Raw genomic sequence first — 24951 nt, forward strand, 5'->3', positions numbered from 1 at the left:
TATTCATGAATGCAAATATGATTAATATACATGCAGGATATCCCAGATTATGTCTTACAAAAGTTACAATTTTTTAAAAGAAGTTTAAACACATTACAGATTTTTTTAATGATGCCTTTATGTACGTGTTATTTGATTAAATATCACTTAAAGAAACTTGAACTTAATAATTGATAAATGCTAATATATACAATATATATGTGGGTGGGTGTGTGTGTGTGTGTGTGTGTGTGTGTGTGTGTGTGTGTGTGTGTGTGTACAACATATTTTGTAAATTTAATCTCTCAAAACTCTTTAATTCTTCATTCTGACTCAATGCTAAATCAATGATAATACTGTTAAATGCCATATATTCTTGCACATGACTATGAGAATAATATAATTCTTTTTATAGCTCGAAACTAATATCGAATGCTTTTTAATATTTACCCTGAAAAGTATACTAAATAATATAAGTAATAAGATATATGGAATATCCTGCATTCGCATAAATTTGCATTCCTTAATTATGTTCTTTTCTATTTATTTCTTCTCACACACACACATGTAACACGCACGCAAGATATTGTTTTATTTTCCTCTCCATCTCTATTCATTTCTATTCTCTCTTTGACTATATAGTTCTATAGCCAAAGCACTCTCTTTATATATATGTATATTCTTTTGTTTTTTCCTTTTTTTTTATTTTGTGCTCTTATTCCCTCTTTTCTATCCTTTTTTTCTTTTGTATTTCTAATAATCTTATTAATTTATTTAATCATTTTTTATTTCTTTTGACTTTCTCTGTTTCTTTTCCTTCTGCTTTCACTCTCTATATGAAATCTTCTCTTTTGCATTCAGATATATATGTATATTCCGACTCATTTTTTAGCTATATTTATTATCACCAACAACCAATATTATCATACAGATTTTATTATATATTGTATGTGTGTGTGTGTGCGCGCGCGCGTTCATGTGTATAATTTGTATTCCTATCTTATACATTCTAACTTTTTACAGACATGTTGAATCTTTTAGAGTTTGATCACATTTATCATACTTGCTTTGTTATTAAAGCAATTTAAATAAAAGTCCATACGCTCACTTAATTATACATTTACATACGCTCTTGTAGGAATTATCACACAATTTTTTCATTTGGTATATTTCATCACAACATACTTGTCGAGAAAATTAGCTTTGTATTTGTGTATATAGGATATCCCATTTTAAAATGTTCAATTAATTATTTCTCAAATTATTCACTTAAGAAATATACAATATATATTATATTTAAAATAAAAATTACAAAAACGTTTCTCGTATACAATCAGCACGGTTTTATTTCAAGAGATTTTCGAAATTTAAACTTTTTGAAACTCGTGTATGTATCAATTTTCCTATTTTTATTTCCTAATTTTTATTTTAGTTAAATGTAAAAGTATTAAGGTAGAAAATTATAAAACCAAATTTACAAAATACAAATTATTTCATAATTTATTTTGATATTATTGTATTGACATAAAATTTGAAATATCTTATAGAGTACTCTCTTATATACTCTTCCATTAAATATTCTCTATATTTTTTTTTTTATAAAATAATCAATATTATACATTTGATAATTATTTTTTAGTGTTTCTACTTTTGTATGAACAATAATCAGTAAAATTGATATTTATACAAAAATTATGATAATCATATAGGTATAATATAAATTATATATTTCAAAAAAGAAAATTTACTTCTCTTAAAAAAAAAAGTAGAAGTCTCAAATTCTTTTTATGGAACAAAACTATAGATGTTAATCACACGATTTATATATCTATAATTTTTATTTCAAATTATTGTTTTAAAAATAAATAATTTCAAAAATATATCAGTTGTACAATATAAAATAGAATTATTCTATATATGTATATGTATATATGCATGTGTAGTGTATGTGCGTGTGCGTGCGTGTATTTAAAAAAATATTTTCCACCATTAATAAAATATTATATATACAAGTATATAATTACTATATTACAAATATATACCACCCAAATACTTAAAATTAACAGTAATGTGTGAAATTTACATAAAATTTAGTAACTTTTATAGCAATAAACAATCTAATATCAACAAAGTTTCTATTATAATATTCGAAGAAGATACAATAAGCACACTTGTAATATAAAATTATCTATATATGCAAGACAACGTTTAAAGTTTCTGATTAAATATGAGAATAAATATCTACATTAAAATTCATTATATATAGGGATAAGATTTTTCACACAAAAATTTTTTTTCATAAAGATAATTTTTGAAAATTAAACAATAAATAATGTTCTAAGAAAGCGAAATGTACTATTGATATTTTACATGTCACATGAAATTAATTTAAATATTTTTTGTTTTATTGTTCTGCTTCTTTTTTTATAAGATAATTTTACCTGATTTGAGTTACACTTGAAATATTGCTGCTAACATATGTGACATTACACCAGGTCATTAAAAATCGAGTTTAACTTTTTAGATTGGCGCGATTGGAATATTATAATATCTCACAAGAGTATTTTTAAATTTTTATTATAGATAACATAAATTCTTGTCAATAATGTCATTTCATATAAAAATCTCTTTACTGATCGAATTGAATATATAGTATTTTTCTTCCATTCTCTATAGAATTCTTCACAATATATATATATATATATATATATATATATAAAGTTTATTACTTTTTAATAAATTCGAAATCTTGTGAATTCTATTTTCTCCACTATTTAATTAGTTTAAAAAAATTAAAATTTAATTGATTTTTTAACTTTAATATTTAAAAAATAATATTTAGTGGCACTTGTTCTTATTTGTTTAAGTGCTACACAAATTTTTTCATTTGAATATAATGATACTTATGATATTTACGCACATGAAACATATACCAAAGCCTGACGCGCCAATCTAATAACTTATAAGAAATATAGATAAGAAATTAATTTTTCCAATTTTTATAATCTTTAAAATCGATTTTCTGAAAAAAAAAAAAAAAAAAAAAAAAATCACATACAAAATTTGTTCTAAATTTTTAATTTATTTTTTTATGTAAATTTGTCATTTTTTTTTCTTATTGTGCCACTAGTTACACACATAAAAAACCCTAAAATATTCTTTTTATTACAGAGATTCTTTTGGTTTGTTTTAAATTGATATTTCTTAACTAAAATGTTTAAATATCTATTTTATTTCCGAATAATTAACTAGAAAATAAAATACTTCTAACATACACACAAACTATATTAGGGTAACATAAATTTAAAAATAAACACTTCATTATTCAAATTGAATTATTAAATCAAATCAAATATCGTGAAAAAATTTCTATTTTAAACAGAAAGAAGTTCTCTATCAAATATATGTATATGTTTTACATTTTTATGGTATCTCATATTTAAAGAAATAAGAATATATACTTGAATAAATGAAAAGTCTATTTACTTATTATTATCCCAATGTAAGTTTTGTGTTGAGGAGAAAATAGATAATTGTATTCTTCAAGAGTCTGTGAATACTTACTGTAGCCATATTGGATTATTTAAGAAGCGAAAAATTAAATTTCTTTGTTGAACTGTTTTATTCACTCTTATTTATAATATATATTGATAAAATATGTTGGAATAAAATTAATTGAAATTAACTTTTTCAGTTGTCTTTTATGATCTAACTGATTGTAGTATGTAATTCATAAGCCACACGTGTCTTATATTCCACTAGGAATAAACCTTGTGACTAAAATTGATAAAATACAGCTATTTATTAATACACAAACAGAAAAGATAGTCTTTATTTTATAAATCTAGATTTAACAAATACAAAGACTGTAAAAGATTATTTACATAAAATACAACAAAAATTCTACAAGATATTTTGCTTTTCATGTTATAATCCAATATGGTTGCAGAAATCTTAATTTATGTTACACTTATAATTCAATTTTAACTTACATTATACTTATAACATCGCAAAGACATGTAATGTTAAAAATGTTAAAAATGCGCTTAAATAATGAAATCCATCGCGAAACATCTCTAAATTGGTCAAAAAAGCTGTGATTAAAAGGACATGTGGTTTTGAAACATTTTATACATTTCTATATATACAGACTTTACATAAAATGTTGCAAGTTGTTTTCTCGGTAGCTATTAAAATTAGCAATATATCATTTCTTCTAACATTTTAAGCATAAAGACATTCTTATTAAATTAAATTATTTTTAAATTAGATAACGTGTGTACACATATATATAATTTTTTTTTTAATATGTAAAGAGTATGAATTTACTATTTTACTGCTAATTTCCGAGAAAATAAGCTTGCATACTTTATGTATAAATCCTACACACGCGCGCGCGCGCACGCGCACACACACACACACAGAATGTTACTAAAATTTTAAGCAAATTTTGCATATATGTTCTTTTCTTGAGCTTGATATAATCTTTTTTCTATCAAAATATTTTAGTAACATTCTGCATATATCTATAATAAAAAGTATAGTACAAATATGTTAATTTATTTATATAAATAAATCTCTTTCTCTCACACACACACACACACACACGCGCGCGCGCGCGCGCGCATACACATACACACACAATACCACACAACACACGTGCCAGCGCGCGTACTAAACGTGAATTAGTAAAAAGTAAAGGCAAATATTATGAGAATGAACTTCTATGTGCGACGATACTTTATAAAACAGTAGCAATTTTTATCATTGATATTTACAAGAATTTTAATATTATTAAATAACAAATAGCACAGAACTTTATATTTAAATAAAAAATGACTTTAAAAAAAGAATATTATGACTTAGATATTACATGTGCTCTCTTCTATGTGATAAAATATATAGTCTTATAATTTAAAATAAAATTTTATAATGTAAAAAAATAAATATATTAACGTAAATTTAAAATTATGCGCCTGAAATATTTTAATATAACAATTTTATATGTATATATCTGTGTATATGTATTTATCTTCAAATATACACATTGTTAGATTTGTCAATCATTGGTCATATTATTTAAAAAAAAACTTGTAAGAAAGTTTATTTTTTAATTCTACGATGTTAGAAAAAGTGAAAATAAATTAATAAAGATTAACTCACAGCGAGTTAAATTGTTAACTGAATCAGAATCTAATAATCAAATACGTTTTGACATTCTCCATTCTGACAATTTTCAGCAAAATTTATTTATAATTTATCTTATTTATATAGTTATATCTTTCTCCATTAAATATTATATGTATGTGTAAAAATTAGTGTCAAATTGAAAACAGAAAAATTAATTTTTTTGTGTCAACTCACAGAAGTTACACTCTCACAATGTGCACCATGTATCACAAATAGTTGGTCTGAATCCATTTGATGTGCTTTCCATAGATTAATCATTCAAACTGTAAATACTAGTTTACCACAAATTGTTTAATGTACAGGTGAGACTAAATAACATATTTTGTTCTAATAAAATATACAAAATGTACGGAATATACATTATGTTGGAGCTATGCGACATCTTGTGCTAAATTGGGTATTTCCACTTTGACTGTATTTTGTTTTAAAGATGACGTTGATGAATAAGTGCATGTACCGGAAGTTGTCTACCCCTTTGATATCTCTGACAACGACCCATACTCAGATCATGACATTCATACACATTGGCGACTGCATTATACGATGCAGAAAAGTTGGTTGATCCAATTGAATACGGAGCAGAGACATCAAAGGGTTCCTCCAGTTATTCCATAGGATGGTGACGCCCGCCGCACATTCCACAGGACATCCCGCACCAATGTATAGCTCTAAGTGGAGGATATATCCACAAGCAAGGAACGATCAATGATAACAAGGCTAAACCAAACCATCTGCGTCCGCATCCCTCTTCTGTGCTACAACTGCATGATTTAATATTTTATAATTTATTCAATCATATGATCAAATTTTCGATTATATTTTTAAAAGGAGATTGTATAGAAAAAATTATCAATCAAAAGAAAAAAAATTAAAAATCTGTAGTAACAATATAAACATACTAACGCATATATAGTTTCAAAAGAGTAGTATTATGTCCAAACTTATTTTTTAAAAAAACTGATTTAATATTTTTTATACAATCTCCAAGTGAAAAATTGAATATGCAACAAATTTCTAAAGAAATATAAACTTTTGTAGTACAACATAAAGTAAAAAAAAATGATTGAAATGTGATACGTTTGTTATGCATATATAAATTTGAGAAAATAATAGAGAGCAATCACTTTTGATGACAATTGAAATATTATAAACTTACCTACAAGGATTTTGTGCAAAATCACCTTCAGCGTCACTCATGCAATGATATAACATACATTGGGCACATGATAAACAAGAAACTTTCGCAATTCCACGTCTAATTGGATCAGGAGCGTATTCGCAGGAACCTTTCGGATTATGCTGTTCCGAATATAGCTCTTGACAATGCTTGCAACGTAAACGTACATTACGTTTCATAGTATTTTTTGAAGGTTGTGATATTATAATATCTGGCTTCTTCAGAGAACTTCCACTATTGGAAGTATTATGTCCATCTAATCTTTCACTTTTGTGATCATCGATGATTGGGTATAAATATTCATGGTTAAGCGTCGTAAGTTGCACATAAGGATAATTATCTGATCCGATATCTGCAGCAGATGCCAAGGGATGTTGCGATGGTGGACCCTTAACGGAAGAACCACCAATATGATGAATAGATCGGTGTGAATCGGCGTGAAGTTCTGAATATTGAGAATAATTTGGTACTCGAACTATTCCATGAGGTGTATCTGAAGAAGAACGTGGCTCAGGTGGTTCCACTGGCAAATTCAAAGTCTGCAAAGTTTTACAATTTTAGAAAACTTTATTTTATTCTCCTCTATTTATGAATGCGCAACATTTTTGAAAATTTTCTTGATTAAAGTTAATAAAAATGTTGATAAATAAAATCATAATTTTTCTTACCATAAAAACATCTTCGTCCCCAGCATCTGGAGCATTGGTGGTTAATGTTAAATCAGACAAGCCTATATTACATTATACAAGATGTAAAATTTGACAATGAGTTCAGAAAGTAATAATAACATATACATTTATAATTATATATTAGCTTACCATTTGCACAATCCATATAATAAATTGCAGCAAAATAATGAGTGCAAATGAATTAATAAAATATTGTATAAAAAATTTTGCACACTACTTATTGTACAATACTTATAAAGATATAATTACTTTGTAATAACATAAATGACTTTGACATAGTGTACAGCTCATTATAATACGATACATTAGCATTTTATTGAAAACAATGAGTAAGAGTGAAATAAAATAAATAAAATATAGAAAAGAATGAAAAAGTATCAGTCACATGGAAAAAATCGTTCACTCTGTGTCAGGAAAATAGCCTTGATTTATAAGATACTTAATAAAATAAAAATAAATATAATAATAGATTTATTTGCTGTGGGCAATAGTTTATTAAACTTTTCACACTTGAGACGTAACAAGTGTATTGAGATGGAGAGAAGAGAAAAATAAAAACAATATAAACAGATGAAATTATTAATGAACCAAAACTTAAAAATATGAATCTTTCTGATGTATTCTAAATGCGATATTTTTATTTGAATAATTATTAATTTTTTCAAAATTGATTTTTTGACAAGGAAAATGCTATACCTTCCAACAATTCCTCAACTGCTGTTCGAACTCCTTTGTCGAATGCTCTTGCATCGGCAGCAGTTTGAAATGTTAATCCAAATTTTTTTTCTCCCGTTCGCCAGTGATGAAAGGTTGGCATTACTTTATTATATTCAAAATCTTTTTTAATTATACAGCTAAGGACAACCTGAAAGATAAGAGATATGTAAATTTTTTAAATATGTGCTGTACATATAGATATTATAATATATGTTGCGATATTTAAACATCTTTCTAAAATATAATTTGTAATAAAGTATTATAAAAAAACTGTGAGATTTACCGATTGATCTGTAATGCGTTTGCCATAAATAAGGTACTCATGCTTTCTTTTATTTGCGCCTGGTGGAGAGATATTAAAAGATCCATGACTCTGAAGACCAACAGTAGTATTCGATACAGGATGTGCAGAATTAGTTGTAGTAGAAATACTGTTTCCATTGGTATTGTTTGTTTGATGTATTCCTGATGAAGTAATCCTACGTCTAACCGAGACATTTGCCAAGCCACCACCACTCAAAGGAACCCAACCACCTGAACTATCATCTCTCGTCATTACCTGGGCGCGGACCCTCACCAGATAGTTACCACTACAATATAACAATTCTTACTATATTGCGCATTATTGATAAACTTAATAATAGACACACACACATATATATATATATATATATATATATATATGTATATATAATAGATACATGTACATCTTTTCGTAATTCACATGAAATAAGATAGCAATTATATGCGAGATTAAATAGCATGATTCACGAGAATGCTGAGAAAATATTATTAATTTATCAGCTTCCAAAATCAAATTTGTTGAAAACAAGGCTTGATACAAAAAGTATATTTATATTCTCTACTTATCTATAAATATGTAGATCATTATAAGCTTTTAATTTAGTTACAGAAAGATGTGCAATGTTAAAAAGGTTTAAAAGATTAAAATAATAATATATTTTGACACTCTTTAATCTTTTTACTAAGACAAAATTATATATTTTCATATTAGTTGAACGAATTTGAAAGGACATTTAATACCAATTGTAAGAGATATTCTGCATAATTTATTAACAATATATTGCTTATTACGATAAATGATGTTGAGTTATTTATACTTTTTAATTTCTAATTCGAGAGCATATACAAAAGGCACATTATTTTGTAATGTGTCATTATAATATATATATATATATATGTGTGTGTGATAAAGAACTTGAACAATTTTTTATATATAATTATATAAGATTAATACATCTTGTTATATTAAATCGAAATAATTCAATATTTCTATTAGATATTTAAAAATAAAAAATAAAATGATGCATGAGCAAGTTTGAAGCCTTTTGGAGCTCAAAACTTGATATGATCGTAGTATATCTGCGCGAATGATGAGAACATATCGCGCGGACGACATTTAGCCAGATGTTACACACGCTGAGCCGAGATCGATTCAATGAATGAACAGCCGTCCATACAGGAACAGTGGATAACACACTATTAGAGGGATGAAAGAGGAAAGCAAAGGAAAGGAATGGGAAGCTATACATACAATAGAAAAGCGTAAAAAGAGAGAGGGAGGGAGAAAGAAAGAGCTAAAAAGGAAATAAAGACAAATTGGAGCAAGAAAAATGATCGAAAAGAGTATACAAATACGCTATAGACTATTACATATTACGAGACGTTACGGAAAGATTTATCGTGAGAAATTTAAATCGCGTCATTCATAATGAAATGAGTAAACGAAGGAGGAAAAAAGTATGAGAGAGAGAGAGAGAGAGAGAGGAAATGAAGGTGTAAAAGCACACCCGACTAAAAGAATAACGAAGTGTTTAACACGAAAGGAACGCAAAGGAGCAATAACAACGCGGATATATGTTCGAAGAAAATGGAACACAAAGTCCCGAGAAAGGAGAGAGAATAAAACTGCGCTCTCTCTCTCTCTCTCTCTCTCTCTCTCTGTTGTACATGTATACTTACTCGTCCAACGCCTCTGTCATGATTCGAGGTATCGAAGCCTTCACTCAAAGCCCACTCTCTCCCACACTTCATCATTTTCGTCACATCGAAAAGACATTCGATCGCGCGATTCTACCTGCGAAACTTTTTTTTAGATCGGCACCGAGACAGGCACAGGACAGGGACAGGAAGCGCCCCAATCCTCCTTCTCCGCTCTTCCTCCACCTCTTTATTTCACTTTACACTCGCCGTGCAGTTCATCCCCGCACCACACACGCCCACCGCACCGCCTCGCTTTCGACGCGACACGCAAAGTTGAAAGACAGTCGAAACTCGACGCACTAATTTTTATCCACGCCTGTGTTTCCCTCGAGACACGCACACTTCGAAACTCGCGATCCCCTCGAAAGCTCCAGCCAAAATATACCGCTCTCCCTAGCCCGTGCTAGCAACGTGCTCTCACGACGCACGGTTGATGGAGAAACGCTCACGCCCAAATTTGTAGCTCCGTTCGCGATCGTGTATCATGATGCGCGATTAGACGAGTCGAGGGTGACGGACGACGTGACGGTACAGCGATGCTCTCGTCAATTTCGGAGCTCCGCCGCGAACCGCGCGCGTCCACGAAGCGCGAAACGCTTATCGACTACCTTACGATGGAAGTTGCCGGTCTGCGCAACAGGATTCATTCATAGATACCACACACACCACAATATATCCTGTATAATCAAGCGCGTCGCACGCGCTCCCGCTCCCGCTCCTTTCCTTTCCGTTGCCGTGGTTAGCCGTAGGTAACCATAGCTAACTGTCTGTGGTAGATATCGTAGTCGATAACTAGCTTCGCTAATGCTGAATCCCGATATCTATGTAGGGAGAAGAAATCCCGGCCGACCGAGTAACGCCCCGAGAACGGTTTTGATGTTGATGACTGCGACACTGATGCGACCATGCTTTCATTTTGACGGGCCCGAGCCCGAGAAAAATTCAAAGGAAAGATAAGCGAAGGGATTCTTTCTCTCTCGCGATTATACTTGGTTGAGTTTTGCGGAACGATCAGCTGGCACCCCTATCCTGACCAATTGCATACACACACATATATATATATATATATATATATAACGCATATCAGAGAGCGCATATGTATAACGCGTGCATTTGTGCGTACAAAAATAATTAATCAATCTACTATAATGTAACATGCTCTATATTGTTCATTTTTTTCTTCCTTGTCCTAGATAAATAATTACGGTTGATTTTTCTACGCGTTATACGCAGTGAGTTCCTATAGTATCTACTAAAGAGCGTGACTGACCAATCGGAGCGAAGCGACTCGTCAGCTGATTGGTCGATTCACAATTGTCAACTAGCAATGGAAGCATTTGCAACCTATTGTGAAATGGCTCTAAAGGTTTTATAGTAAAACGCTACAGATGCTTCCAATTCAAGATGAAGCAATTATTTACTCGTTTTATTTTGATTAGCCAATCAAACGCTTCCAAACATTTTCATTTCGCGCCGCCATATATGCCGATTTATCGAAAATCGATTTATCGATTATCGACTTCGAATTGGCTTCAAATTTTGATTGGCCACGCCACGCGGGACAAGGACGGTAAAGTTTTCTTTCTTCATTCGAGTGCATGTGCAACATCAAATAAAAGTGCAATAGTGCATCTTCTATGCGCATCTAGTGAGTTTATAAATATATACATTCTCCGATATGGAGATAGGTAGATTTTTCTATCATCTGCCTTTCGCATTGTTCATTGTACGTGTGTTGTTTCACGTATGATTTAATACTGTGTTTATTAACATTAATTACATTGTAGACATATAATTTGTTGGCAATGAGATGTACGAAGCTTTCATTAGCGGTTACCGTTTGGCCGATGTGTCACACGGCAAACCCTATTATGTTTACTGTATCGAGATTTTGGAATCGCAAACTGGCACTCGATATTCCATCGAGAGAAGATATAGCGAATTTAGTGCGTTACATCGTACGGTACGTTCTCTGTCTAAAGAATTATTGATAAGGAAGGGTTTATCACAAAAGCACTCGCATGTTTTCTACTATAATCAAAGTAAAATTACCATTTTTTTCATTGTTGAAAGATTTTAATACATATATATTTTATTAATAATATGTACATGTGTGTATTTTATGTATAAAATAACTGACAAACTATGTTATACTTTTCTCTTTCTCTCTCCCTCCCTCTTTCTCTCGTTACTGTATTCTTATCGCGACATGATTTTGAGAAACACTTGTCGACTAATGTTACCTCGTTATCAAAGAGAGTTTTAATTTCCAGTTGAAAAAGGACAATTCAGATATCGCGCCATTTCCACCAAAGAGAGTAAGAAACTCGCAACCAAAAGTATTGGAACAACGACGAGCTGCATTAGAATTATATATACAGAAGATGCTACATTTATTGGCAACGAAGCAGCAAGTTCTCAATTTTTTGGGCATAGAAGACCAGGGATTTACATCTCACAAGAGGTATTGATTTTTAATCAAACAAGTTATATAACAAACGATAGTAAGTGTAATTTAAATGTGTGAAAAAGATATCGGTATATGGCATTTGAGTCAATTCTTGTGTCCAATCTAATCGTGTGTCTGATATTTTTCTTGTTCAAAATAGTCTTTATCTTCTCCATTTTACAAAAAAGAAAGTTGTCAAAATGTAGATTACATCACAATTTACATCAATTGCAGTAGTACGTATGAAACTAGAATTAGAATAAAATTCGGTATTTGAATTTAATTAAAAATGTTCTATCGAATGTATTTCCAACAACTAATCTTTGCATTTCTGATTTTACAAGAATATACAAAGCTACAAACAGCACAATGCATAATCCAAATACTCTGGGACATCATCCAGTCTTAACTTTCCACTGTGATCCATATGTCCAAGCTGATTCGACTAGCAGTCTTCCAGATGTTGTAACTAATGGTGTATTACTAGGTATATACAAATCTTGATATTTTCAATGTATTAAGAATAAACTTGCAAGAATCTTGAAAGCATAATTATAAATTAATTTTTGATAGCGATAACATCTAATGAATGCGAATGATATACGAATAAAATCTTTGTTGACAGAATTTTTTTTTGTTTCTCATACCAATGTATATCGAGACAGAGAAATATTTACACACACACACACACATACATCAAATTTAATTTAGTAGAGTCATCTGACAAATAAGCAGGTGTGAATGCTTGGAAGAAAAATTATGACAGAGAATATATACATATATATAATTAATATCTAAGGCGATTGTATTGGAAAATTTACGTTTTGAGTAGCATTTGATCGATTCAAGAATCTTTGTTCCTTTAGAGTTTATCCCAATAAAGTCGCATAGATGCATGATACGTGAAGAAATTAATTGTATAAAACGGCATATTGCTACTTTTGTAATTGTATAGTTTGATTTGGTAATACATATGTATTATGCATTCTATACTTTTGCCTGGATAAGCTCTTAATCCTGATATACACGCGCATAAAAATTAATGAAGCGCTATTTTATTCCGACAAGTAAATTTTTGTATACAATCGTACAGAGTTTTGCTGTAAAAATTAAGAACGTATGAAAAGTTGGAACTTGATCGATCAGATAAGGATCGGACAAAGAAAAATCTTGATGTTCTAATTTGATTGATTAATATATCTATCTAATCTTTGTGCTCTTCCCTTTCTCTCAATCTTTTGTGGCTAGATTCCGATATAGACTTGATATTTTTAAGCGCATGCGCGCAACAAAAGATTTGCGTAAATCTCGATTCTTTCTATTATATAGTTATATAGAATGGAACCGATACACACGGGAGCGCGCAAAGCTCGAGATTGGAAAAATCCATATTTCTAATGTCAAAAAAAAGGGGAAAAGAAAGAATCATTTTTTTTTTGTTTTTTTTTTTTTTAATCGAGATTATCACTAAAGACAAGGAGACTATTTTCGAAAAGTATTGGTATTCATATGACATATTCGAGAATCGGAGCCCATTCCATGTTTAAATGAAACGCAATGAAATGTACGTAATGCGAACGCGGCTAAACAAGTTGCACGAAAGATCGGAGCTGATCGGAGTTGATCGGTCGTCGTCGGTTCCCCGACGATCGTCGGCAAAGTTCCGGTTGCACCGAGGCATCCAGACCAGCAGCAGCGGTACCATGATTTCTATCTCGCGCCCAGTCTCACCTGACGCACGATGAAAATACGGGACGCGGAGTGAGCGGGTGGGGGCACGGCGTTTGCGATAAAGGCAAGAAGAAAGAAAGAAAGAAAGAAGGAAGGAAGAAGGTGGGAGAAAAAGTCGTCCGTCTCCGCGCGCGAGCCGTCATGGCTGAATCATTGTGAGGGACTCTGGTAGAGAGTAGAGGAAACGGCGCGACGCGCGTGATTCATCGAGTGGCGAAGGAGAAGAAAGAGGAAAAAAAGTAGTGTAATCTGTGCAGTTTCCGAGGCGAGCGCGTGTGTCGATTCCCGATCGCTCGATGCCTCGGCCGACTCGGCTGAACTGGAACAAGTACGACAAGGAGACGTGACGAGTGACGAGTGACGAGTCGAGTCGAGTCGACGGTGCAGACTGGTGCACGATGAACGGGTTAAGTCTGAGTGAACTGTGTTGCCTGTTTTGCTGTCCGCCCTGCCCGTCGAGAATCGCCGACAAGCTGGCCTTCCTGCCGCCCGAGCCGACGTACACGTTCGTCGAGGACGAGGGCTCCAAGTTCTCCATCTCCCTGTCGGAGCGGGCCGAGTGGCAGTACACCGAGCGCGAGAAGGAGTCGGTTGAGGGTTTCTACGCGAGGACGTCCCGCGGCAATCGCATAGCATGCCTCTTCGTCCGTTGCTCCGCGACCGCGCGCTTCACCATCCTCTTCTCCCACGGCAACGCCGTAGACCTCGGCCAGATGTCGAGCTTCTATCTCGGACTGGGCTCGCGCATCAACTGCAACATATTCAGTTACGATTACTCGGGCTACGGAGTCTCGGCCGGCAAACCGTCCGAGAAGAACCTCTACGCGGACATTGACGCCGCGTGGCACGCCTTGCGGACCCGCTACGGCATCAGCCCGGAGAACATCATCCTCTACGGCCAGAGCATCGGCACCGTTCCCACGGTCGACCTCGCCGCGAGATACGAGGTCGGGGCGGTCGTCCTCCACTCGCCCCTCATGTCCGGGATGAGAGTCGCTTTTCCCAAAACCAAGAGGACCTGGTTCTTTGACGCTTTCACCAGGTGAGACCGAACGAGACGAGCCCGACGTTTCTCTTTTCTGCTCGAAACGATCAATTATACGCATTTATTCTTCTTTCGGGGCGCAAAGAGCTTAGAAATTCCTTTCCATATTGTAACTTGAAGGTTATAAATCCTTGATAAGTCCCGAGGAAACGAAACGTCAAACACCATTATTTTCGATAACAAAAATTCCCTCGACACTGTACAACTTTCTTTCCAATTTTTTTTTTAATATTACAAGTCTTTTGCGTCGATCTGACTCGTACATAAAAAGTGTACGTAAAAATGCAAAAAATTAAACAATTGTTCATTATTAATTGATCGAGTTTAATAGAAAATCGCTGAATATATTAATTAGCGCCAATTTGATGACATTTCCCTTTATATATTAGTTTATTATTGTGATCCGACTAAGTAAAATCGCCAATATTTTGTACTAAAAAGTTACACGACTTTGCATTCAAACAACGTATAATGTATACTTATATTATGCAGATGTACACTTGTTTGAAATTTGTGGCGCATAATATGTCTAATGTATCTTGCTAATTAGCTTTCTTCGCACAGCGCACAAATTCTATGATATCTATCTACATATACATGCACGAATGCAATAATTTGTTCATGTAAAACAAAAATACACTTATTTTACACATATTGTCCATAGTTTCGTAACTTACTGTTTGTAATCACAATTTTAAACAGTTATACTCCTGCCATATATAATGCCACTAATATTGAAAAACGTTACCGCAAACTGTATGGTAGACAAGTGGGTGAGAAAAGTATAGAATCAAGTTTGTGATTATATTAGAGAGAATGAAATTATATAAAATAAAGTAATAAATAATAAGAGATTAACATTTTTATAAATTTGTAAAAATGTAGCGACAAGTACATGAAATTTATGTACTACATATATTTTCTTTTTGTTATCCTTACTATTCTTTTATCTCATTTATACTTACCACAAAACTATGCATGCGTAGAGTGAAAATGTACTTTTGCGCATGATTTCTCTTTCAAAGATACAAGTGGCAAACTACTAGAAAATATGAGATAAACGTTACAAAGGTTTGACTTTTTTGTCTTTAAACTTTACATTCTCATAATATTTGATATTAATTAGCAACTATATATACAATAACATATATGTGTTAAATCTATTATATGTTCAATTTTTGTGTGTGAGCTTATTAATTTGATTTTATAAAAGACTCTATATGTGGGAATTATTATATTGTAATCACAAACTGTTATTTTTTATCCAAAATATATTGGGTTATTTGATAAATAACTGGAAATAAAAAAGTTAATGTAAAATCTATTTGACTATAGAAAAGATGAGAAATTTTTTAACATGAAAATCACGCTATATCATTATACATTAGGAGAACAATGTTTGTTATTATATTATTATTTCTTTGCAGCATAGACAAAGTACCGAAAGTAACATCACCTGTTTTGGTCATCCATGGTACCGAAGACGAAGTTATAAATTTTAGTCATGGTCTGGCAATTTATGAGAGATGTCCACGAGCAGTAGAACCACTATGGGTTGAGGTATCAGATGGATTTTTATTAAAAATTATTACTAGTTTTCAAATTGTTATTTCTTTTTTCATTCATATTTACATTGATTACAGTTGCTATTGCTTAATATCCGATTATATATTATATTTTGTCTGCTTAATTTTCATAATTTTTAGAAAAGAATTAAACTCGTTCTTTATCAGCATACTAATTTAAAACAGAATACTAATTTATTATAAAATTAAATGTTAATTAGATGCTAACTAAATGTTGAAATTTAAAATTGTGTTTAAACTTATACTATAGATAGCAAAATGTATAAATATGTAATTTTTCAGGGTGCTGGCCATAATGATGTAGAATTATACAATCAATACCTCGAACGACTGAAGCAATTTGTAAGCGTGGAATTGGTGAACTGACGGCGACTCAGCCTCTCCCAGAGTCAGGGGGGGCAGGATGGAGGCCATATGCATGCGAGCAATCACGGACATACCGTTTCCAACAACTCCAACACCATCAGTTCCATTTCAACAAGTTCCCCGACGGAGAAACTTGTCTAGCAGTCGCCTCACACAGGGGAGAAGACACCTGTCCTTCCCTGTGACGAAGAATCATCCTTCGCCTCTGTAGATGATGTATTCTTCTTTTGCGAGCAGCAACAGACTGTAAACCAGGAAACCAATTGCCCTTCAGAGTCCTTCAAGAAAACACGTTCCAAAGATGAGAATCCAAATGCCGAAAGTTACTCGAAGAAGTCGAATGTCAGGACAGAGAGTAAAAACTTTAAACGGAATGATTCCTCGATAAAGGACAAAGGGCAGAGCAAAATTGCCGCTGTCGAAAAGGTGTCCGATTGTCAAGATTATCAATATTACAATCATACTGGGAAAGTTATCAAGAAACATACTTATCTACCGAAGAATTTGAAAAATCCATTTGCTCAAAGTCAAAAAAACATTGTCCACAGAAGCTTGAAGAATTCGTTCGGTCAAAATCACAAAAAATCAGACAACCAAAGAACTCATACGGCTTTGATCGATATACTAGTGGAAGACTGCCGACAATGTGCGATCGGAGAAAAGTCGGTCGCATCGTTTTCCAATGCTTCTAGTGATGTTAAAAACGACATTACTGATTGTAGAGGAGGTACTCTTACTCAGCCCATAGCGGAGAAAAAATCTCCTGGATCTCGATTCAAGTACAATTGTATAGAGTCGACGCTGGACTCGAATAGCACTAATAATAAAGATAGCGGGCAACGTTATTACAATAAAATTTCAATTGTGGATAATATTACGAAATTTAAAAGGTCCGATGCAGCAGCACATACCAAGACAACAGAACTCACGAAGAAGTTTCCTTGGGGTTGCACGTGTACCAAGATTAAGAGAAAGGGCCTCGAGAAATGTAAGGAACAGGAGAAGAGCGATTCTACCGAGAGTTTTGATTCCTACAATGATGCCAAGCAATTGAAAAAGAAGAAACTTATTTGCAGCCCGTTGAAAAAGCTCGGCCGATCGTCATTGACCGTGGGCTCGGATAAAATTACGATAAATTTGCCAAAATATTCTCCTTGCGCGAGCAGATTAGCCGCAAGTTCAAAAATTTTGTCATCCGATCTGACAGTAGATCCGGAAAGTCCACTTCACGTTCCACGCTCGAGAAGTCCATCTCATATTGATGTACAAACCGAAGACAAGCCTTCTGCGAAGCCTTTGGAAAGACCGTCGATGCAAGCCAGTTTGTCTCTCAACATACAACAGCTCCAGAAAACCCGATATACGCCGCGTAGCAGAAGTGTCGGTGACAGTTGCGTAACATCGCCGACGAGTGAAGCGACTACCGTCAGCTATTCGCCTACCAATACGGAGATATTATCTCTGGAAGAAGTTGGACCGCATACATCATCGGCTGAAGGCTCGGGTAGTAGCTATTCGGAGGTCAAGGAGAAACTGGACGTTGAATACCCCGATAAAGTTAGGAGAGCGACTTTGGAAACCAAGTGTTAATGAAAGGTGTGTACTTGCGGCATGACACACACATGTTTCGCTATTCTATATATCTCTCTTCCACGTATACATGTATATACGTATTTTACGGAAAAGGATCACAATTCCGTACGCGCGCGTTAACCCGCTTTGGGCTGCAATCGTGTTAGTGAGAAACTGTATACACAAGAGCGAATACACACACACACACACACACACAGACATACATACATATTTATAAGATTTATTATATTTCTAGAAATGCAAGAATACAATACTTATGCATATTCTTATCTATATATACACACTCAACGCACGCGTGTTCACATACACGTGTGAATATTATGAGCCGTTTGTGCAGAATAGGCTATAGCTACGTTGTTACGACACGCAAATATGTCGAGTATTATTTTATTATCTTTTATTAATTATTCTCCTTAAGAGTTAGGATTATCCAGTGGTCCGCGTGTGTGTGTCGAAATATTTCTTTGCTTTAGGAAATGCAACAAGCACAATGGTAGTATATAGTAAAGAGATATCTCGCTGAACATTCGCATTTTCTTAATTTATTCTAAAACTAGTATTATTACATCTTTTTACTCAGTTAATGTTCCTTTCTCTACGCCCCCCCCTCTCCTTCTCTCTTTTTCTCCTTCCCTTCTTCTTTTGAAGACTTTAGTAATATATTTATCGATCGGCGTAGTCATTAACTGCATTTTTTATATCTTTTTTTACTTTTTTCTTCATTTAGATTTAATTAAGGCAATACAATTTTTGTATAGCGAGAATAACGCATAAATGTTATTAATTCGGTAAGATCTGGTTCAGCGAGGATCTTCATCAAATTGGATCTTTTTCAAATTGGATATCTTTGCGAGTGATTGTTATTATCGACCTCCAGTGTGATAGTGTAACAGTAATAAGGGCATTTTTTTTTATATTCATATGTTGAAGATCCGTGAAGAGAATTGGAAATCTTCCAAGTTAGTAAAGGTTTTAGCATGCAGTGGCATGGATGGAACTAACAAATTGAGATTTGTATACAGTGCGTCTCTTAAGAATATTGAATGTCGGAAGCTGAACAGAATAAATCTAGTAAGCAACAATAAGAATGCAAATAGCTAGGGACAATATTACTGCCAAACTTGACTATGAATTAATTAATTTCTAAAGAAAGCGATGCATACGAAAAACCCAGAACAGCCAAATTTGTCAAAGACAGGTTTCGCAAAGTGTTTGCTATAAATTTTGCCAGCAGGAAGATAACAAATATAGAATTTGTCGTATGCAATACTATCGATAGGGATGCTGGCAGAAATATAGCAAAGCTTGCTGATAAAATATTAATAAGGACGAATTGACGGTAGAAATCGAGCGGATTTGAAACATTGCTATTTCACGTGCATAATCAACATTAGTTAAAAATCTGCCATCACGGATTCTGCTCGGTTTCTGCCGTCATTGTGATGTCATTGTGTTATGCTTGCGATTTCTATATCGGCAAAACACAAGTTGAATGTAAACGCAATTGATGCCAATTTGCTGCAGTTTCTGCACGAATCTGTTGCCAATCTGTTGGCAAACTGCTGACAAGTTTGCTTACTGGGAACCTCGTCTCTATATAGATACGTTTCTCGTTAGTATTTTTATATCTCGCGATATATAATGTGTAAATACGATATAGTTAAACAACCTTTTCTTTATTGTCACGTATGCGATACAAGACAGTTTACGTGGAATGCCAATGCGGATAACATACCGCGAAATGTACTTTTTTGCTACTTCTCTATGGCATTCTGTGGATTGTTGATACTTTTTATCGGGGTCAAAATTGTTTATCGGGTATCGCGACGTCAGTGTTTGAAAGTGGAAATTTTAAGACGAGTTAAAATATCGATTTTATCTACCAAGATAAGAGAAGAGAAGATTGATACACCGCGATAACTCGGTGAATCAGTTTTTACCGTTTAGACTATTTATGTCATAATGCCCTCGCAACTTGTTGGGAATGTTGCAAGCGGAAGAATAACAAAATACATATAAAGGAGAAAAGAATATAATGCAAATTATAAAAATAATGGAAGATAAAAGCAAATGATGCTTTGTATTTTGATGATATTTTTGTTTCAAATTTTCATTTCCGTAAAATAGCAATACCCTGTATTTACGTCGTATATTTAAGATGTAGTTGCGTTTGATTCTACGTAAAAGAAATTTTATTCATCCATTATAAAAAATTACACATTATCATGGTAGATTGATAACTATATTATCACAATTGACGTAAAATATTGTGCCAATATGCTTATTTTAAAAAGCTGATATTTTTGTTTTTCGAGTCTCTTTTGTTTTGCACAAAAACGTATGCACACAGGATTATTAATAATTGCTGTAGACTTATATAAATAAACTGAGAGAACGCTCCTATTGGGGAACCTTAAAGCCAATGTTAGAGTAAGCGAGGACAATAAAGAGTGTAAGATACTTTTGTTGGTTCGAATGTGCAATTGATGTTGAGAAAAGAAGAGAACCGATCGTCTCATATTCTTACTCTTCTAGTTCTTCATCGCCATTTCCCCATTGTAAGCATTGTATGATGCAGAAAGCATCTTTGTATAATACATCTCTGCCTTTCAATCTTATAGTCGGATAAGAGTGCTCAGTGTATATTATACAAGTCTATGACAATTACACATATTATATAATTTGGGAAATGTATATATACATCCCGTGCACCTTATACACTCCGATATCATCTGTAAAGACATTAATGACCCCGTGTCATAGGAAAGCATCCATAAAGCAAGTATCTACAGGGTATCCCAGATTCGATGAAAAACTGATGTATTATTTCTTGTAAAATTTGGTGTCGATTCTTGTTAATGAAAATATTAAAGTAGTTAAATATTAAAAAGACAACTTTGTTGTTCGCTTAATTTGAAATAAAATCTTTAATAGAGAATCTTAATTTGAGATTTAGTCCCTAAGGTATCGAATGTTGAAATGAAAAATATTGTATGAAAAATGATAAGTCTTCCTCGAAATTTTTATCGAAGAAAAATTTACTCCAAATTTTATAAGGAACGACATGTACTTTCCTCCGATAACATATTCAACAATTGGCCAACTTCCAATGCAGCATTTCGATCATGTGTTCTGATAAGCCTTTACCAAAATACGCAAACGTTAGTGCAATGTACAGATATCGATAAAAACCAACAAAAATATTGTTCGAATAAAAATGAAAGAAAAGGAGGAAAGGGGCAAGAAGGCAAGAAGCTATTCGAAGCGGCAGAAAACTTAGAGTCGGTCTTGTGTGTGCTAGTTCCTGTTATATCATTACCATTTATTTCTATTGTCGCACTCTCGAAGCATACTCTACGTCTTACGATACAATTGTGTGTGCATCAGTTTACTATTCTTCATTGATTTCATTAATTATCGCTATCGGTTGCTATTTCCACATTTGACTTTGATTTTATTTTTAAGATGAAAAATTGACAATGAGCCGTGATATATTGTCATTTATCAGAAAAAGGATATTTCCTCTTTCTTGTATCTTTTCTCTTAATTTTGTTCAGCATAAACTCTTCTCTCTCTCTCTCTCTCTTTCTCTTTTCCTTCTTTCCTTCCATTTCTTTGCTATCCTTCTCTTTCAGGCTCTCGCAAGTGATCGACCGGTTTTGAGCAGCACTTTTGTCTTTCATAATTCCGTATTCGTACGGAAAGTAAAAACTGGTGCTCTCGATGCTCCGAGTGAGAACCGCGGACTCACAATGCGTTCGTATTTGTAACTGTACATAATAACGTGTAAACAAAGTAAAATAAGAAAAAAAAGAAAAAGAAAAAAACATTACATACTCGATGTTCTCTTCGGTCGTGTCTAATGTACTTACAGAGAGGATAGAATCAGTGTGTTAAAGGGGACAGAAATACGCGTTGATGATGAAGATTATAGCTGTGATGTAATTATCGAAGGTATGGAAAAGAAGCTATATGTAGATGAACGCGGGAAGTTTTAATGTAAACGTATAAAAAAAGAGATTAAAATAAGAGAGAAGGAGAGAAAAGAACTCTTGTCCTCTCGAACAAATATCGAAATCATCTTATCTAACACGTAAGAACATAACTAGAGAAATAATGACGTTCGTTTCTTTATAAGGACGCGTAGAAAGCGTAGAAACACGGCTAGGTATATACCCTAGAATAAAATGAGAAAGAAAGATCATTTTAGAGTTTTATACTTCCATCGCACTCTTGACTTGGGCGTATTATTATCGCGCAATACTTTATTAATTCTGTGAAAAACGTTAACACAATGTATAATTATGATGTAAATTACATGTTTAAGCACATATTATCAATACAGCGTGTTTTATTTAACCATGAAGAAAAACGATAAAAGTATATACTTTTTTCTTCTCGATTTATTACCTGCATAGATATTTTAAGATTACAAATTTTTCTTACGCCATAATTCAGATATATATAGTTTACGGATAACAAGAAAGAGAGAGAGAGAGAGAGAGAGAGAGAGAGAGAGAGAGAGAGAGAGAGAAATATTATTTTTACATTCAATTTTGCATAAACATATAGCCTTGTATGTACACATAGAGTCTATAGCTTTAATTACGTTAGATAGCTTAAATTTAGGTGTCGAGGTAAATAATATAGAAAAATTTGTTGCATATATAATTTTTATTAACCTCTGCGCGATAGTTTTTTTATTTACTTTTACTATCTATCTAGGTATATCTATACACGTCTCTGTACATGGGCGTCCGCAGGAATTTTTTCCAGGGAGGGGCATGATTAAATTTTTTTTTCCTTAATTTTTTAAATTCTATTTATTATTTTTTTATTTTAATATTTCATTATTTTATTTTAATATTTTTAACATATATATATATATATATATATATATATATATTATATATCATATATATATATATTTTAATATATATTAAATAAAATTGCAGATAAATTCCAGTGTTTATTCACAAAGAGAGTAAATGTTTAATTTTTTTACTGATTCCTGGGGGGGGGGGGGGGGCAAATGATCCCTCTGCGGACGCCCATGTCTGTGTATATAAACACAAACATAAAACCTTCAGTTAATAATTTTTTTTAATTTAATTGTATTTTATCGTGCTCACGATTGAAATAAACAAGAATATATTATACATTTTTTAAATTTTATGCATATATAACGATAATATTTTGTTAATGTTTGTATTTTTTTAGAAATAAGAATATACTGTTATACAATATATTATTTATTATATACATATATATATATATACTTTGATTTTATTTATTAATTTTACACATTAAATTGTTTTAGAAATATTAATCGAAGAATTAATAGTTTTTGAGTCCCAGATAAATGAAAGAAATCAAAGATTTTTTATAATATATAAAAAATTTCAAATAAACTTGAGCAGATAGAGAGAAAGAGAAAATTATGTAAGAACAGTTAATATTGAAAATTGAAAACTTGTTCGATCGATTGCCTTCCATTCAGGACGTTTTCATCAAGAGAATGTCGATTCTAAATAAAAAATTTTATTTTTGGACCATTTTGAATTCATGTTTCTATAAAAGAATAATGTATTAATTACGAAGCTTCTAAATATATAGATAGAGGAATTTTGACAAAATATTTAAAATGACATAAAAATAAAGTATTTAATTTAAAAGAATTTCCAGATTAAAAGTGATACGCTTTGCATTTTAATGAATAAATAAACGTTCCATTAGATTGTTGGTTTCGTTGCAAATGAAAATAATTCAATTCTATATGTTTTTTTATCGCGCTCATTTCGCTTCGATAGACATATTCATATATATAACATACGTTTGCGCGCGAATTGTCACCAATGCGATATTTTACCTCGAAGGCCAATGTATTTTGTAGACGATGAAGAAGAAGAGAGAAATGTTGTGCCATGAATATAGGTTGGTTTGCCGTACTCTGGCTAGCACCTTCGTAGCTCACCTGCGCTGAAACCTGATACCGACGATAAAAATGAAAACAGGTTACGCTGCAGCTCTCTGGCTCTCGCGCACGAACGGCCACGCTATACCTTGAAGGGATAGATCAAGTTGCTTCGAAGAAGAGGCCAGCTTTTTCGCCGTCGCGTCTCTCGTACACGAGGTATCCCCCAAATCAACTTGCTTTCAATTGTAGATTCTTCATGTTTTTAAATCGATGAAAATTATGGTGTTCCTCTCTCTTTTCTATCTTGGTGCGGCAATGATCTCTACATCATTAATGTCATTACAAATAATTGAGAACTTTTCGTGAATCATATTTTCGAGTTGCCAATTTAGAACAAAATTTGATTTTTTTTTAAGTGGTCTCTGACAATTTCACTGAAAAAAAGAAGGAAAAAAAATTCTCTAATGAGTTAACAATTAAAAGATAATGACCTCGCTGTCACGTATAC

At 32.6% G+C, this 24951-nt stretch overlaps 3 protein-coding genes across 6 annotated transcripts; 2 read left to right on the plus strand and 1 right to left on the minus strand.

Annotated features, from left to right (window-relative positions):
* Positions 1–5189: 5189 nt before the first annotated feature.
* On the minus strand, positions 5190–10793 carry Spred (Sprouty-related protein with EVH-1 domain). 2 transcript variants are annotated; one of them, XM_029313943.2, is made up of 6 exons: positions 9736–10793; positions 8036–8342; positions 7732–7900; positions 7015–7040; positions 6326–6885; positions 5190–5930 (listed from the first exon to the last, which is right to left on the minus strand). In XM_029313943.2, exons 1-6 carry the CDS (start codon positions 9753–9755, stop codon positions 5774–5776), a joined length of 1239 nt encoding a protein of 412 aa, XP_029169776.1. In that variant the 5' UTR covers positions 9756–10793; the 3' UTR covers positions 5190–5773. The 2 variants fall into 2 exon arrangements, with proteins under 2 accessions (XP_029169776.1, XP_029169775.1); XM_029313942.2 differs by having other exon boundaries at positions 7015–7076.
* Positions 10794–11386: 593 nt separating this feature from the next.
* On the plus strand, positions 11387–12832 carry LOC114939534 (sorting nexin-22). 3 transcript variants are annotated; one of them, XM_029313851.2, is made up of 4 exons: positions 11387–11404; positions 11544–11719; positions 12030–12220; positions 12550–12832. In XM_029313851.2, exons 2-4 carry the CDS (start codon positions 11567–11569, stop codon positions 12707–12709), a joined length of 504 nt encoding a protein of 167 aa, XP_029169684.1. In that variant the 5' UTR covers positions 11387–11404; positions 11544–11566; the 3' UTR covers positions 12710–12832. The 3 variants fall into 3 exon arrangements, with proteins under 3 accessions (XP_029169684.1, XP_029169682.1, XP_029169681.1); XM_029313849.1 differs by lacking the exon at positions 11387–11404 and adding an exon at positions 11411–11482; XM_029313848.1 differs by lacking the exon at positions 11387–11404 and having other exon boundaries at positions 11411–11719.
* Positions 12833–13684: 852 nt separating this feature from the next.
* On the plus strand, positions 13685–17144 carry LOC114939533 (alpha/beta hydrolase domain-containing protein 17B). Its single transcript, XM_029313847.2, has 3 exons — positions 13685–14978; positions 16409–16541; positions 16850–17144. The coding sequence occupies exons 1-3, from the start codon at positions 14335–14337 to the stop codon at positions 16931–16933; spliced, it is 861 nt and encodes a 286-aa protein (XP_029169680.1). The 5' UTR covers positions 13685–14334; the 3' UTR covers positions 16934–17144.
* The last annotated feature ends 7807 nt before the right edge of the window (positions 17145–24951 follow it).

The sequence above is a fragment of the Nylanderia fulva genome, unplaced genomic scaffold (assembly GCF_048542155.1).
Source record: "Nylanderia fulva isolate GAGA-0341 unplaced genomic scaffold, ASM4854215v1 Scaffold1, whole genome shotgun sequence".
NCBI lineage: Eukaryota > Metazoa > Arthropoda > Insecta > Hymenoptera > Formicidae > Nylanderia > Nylanderia fulva.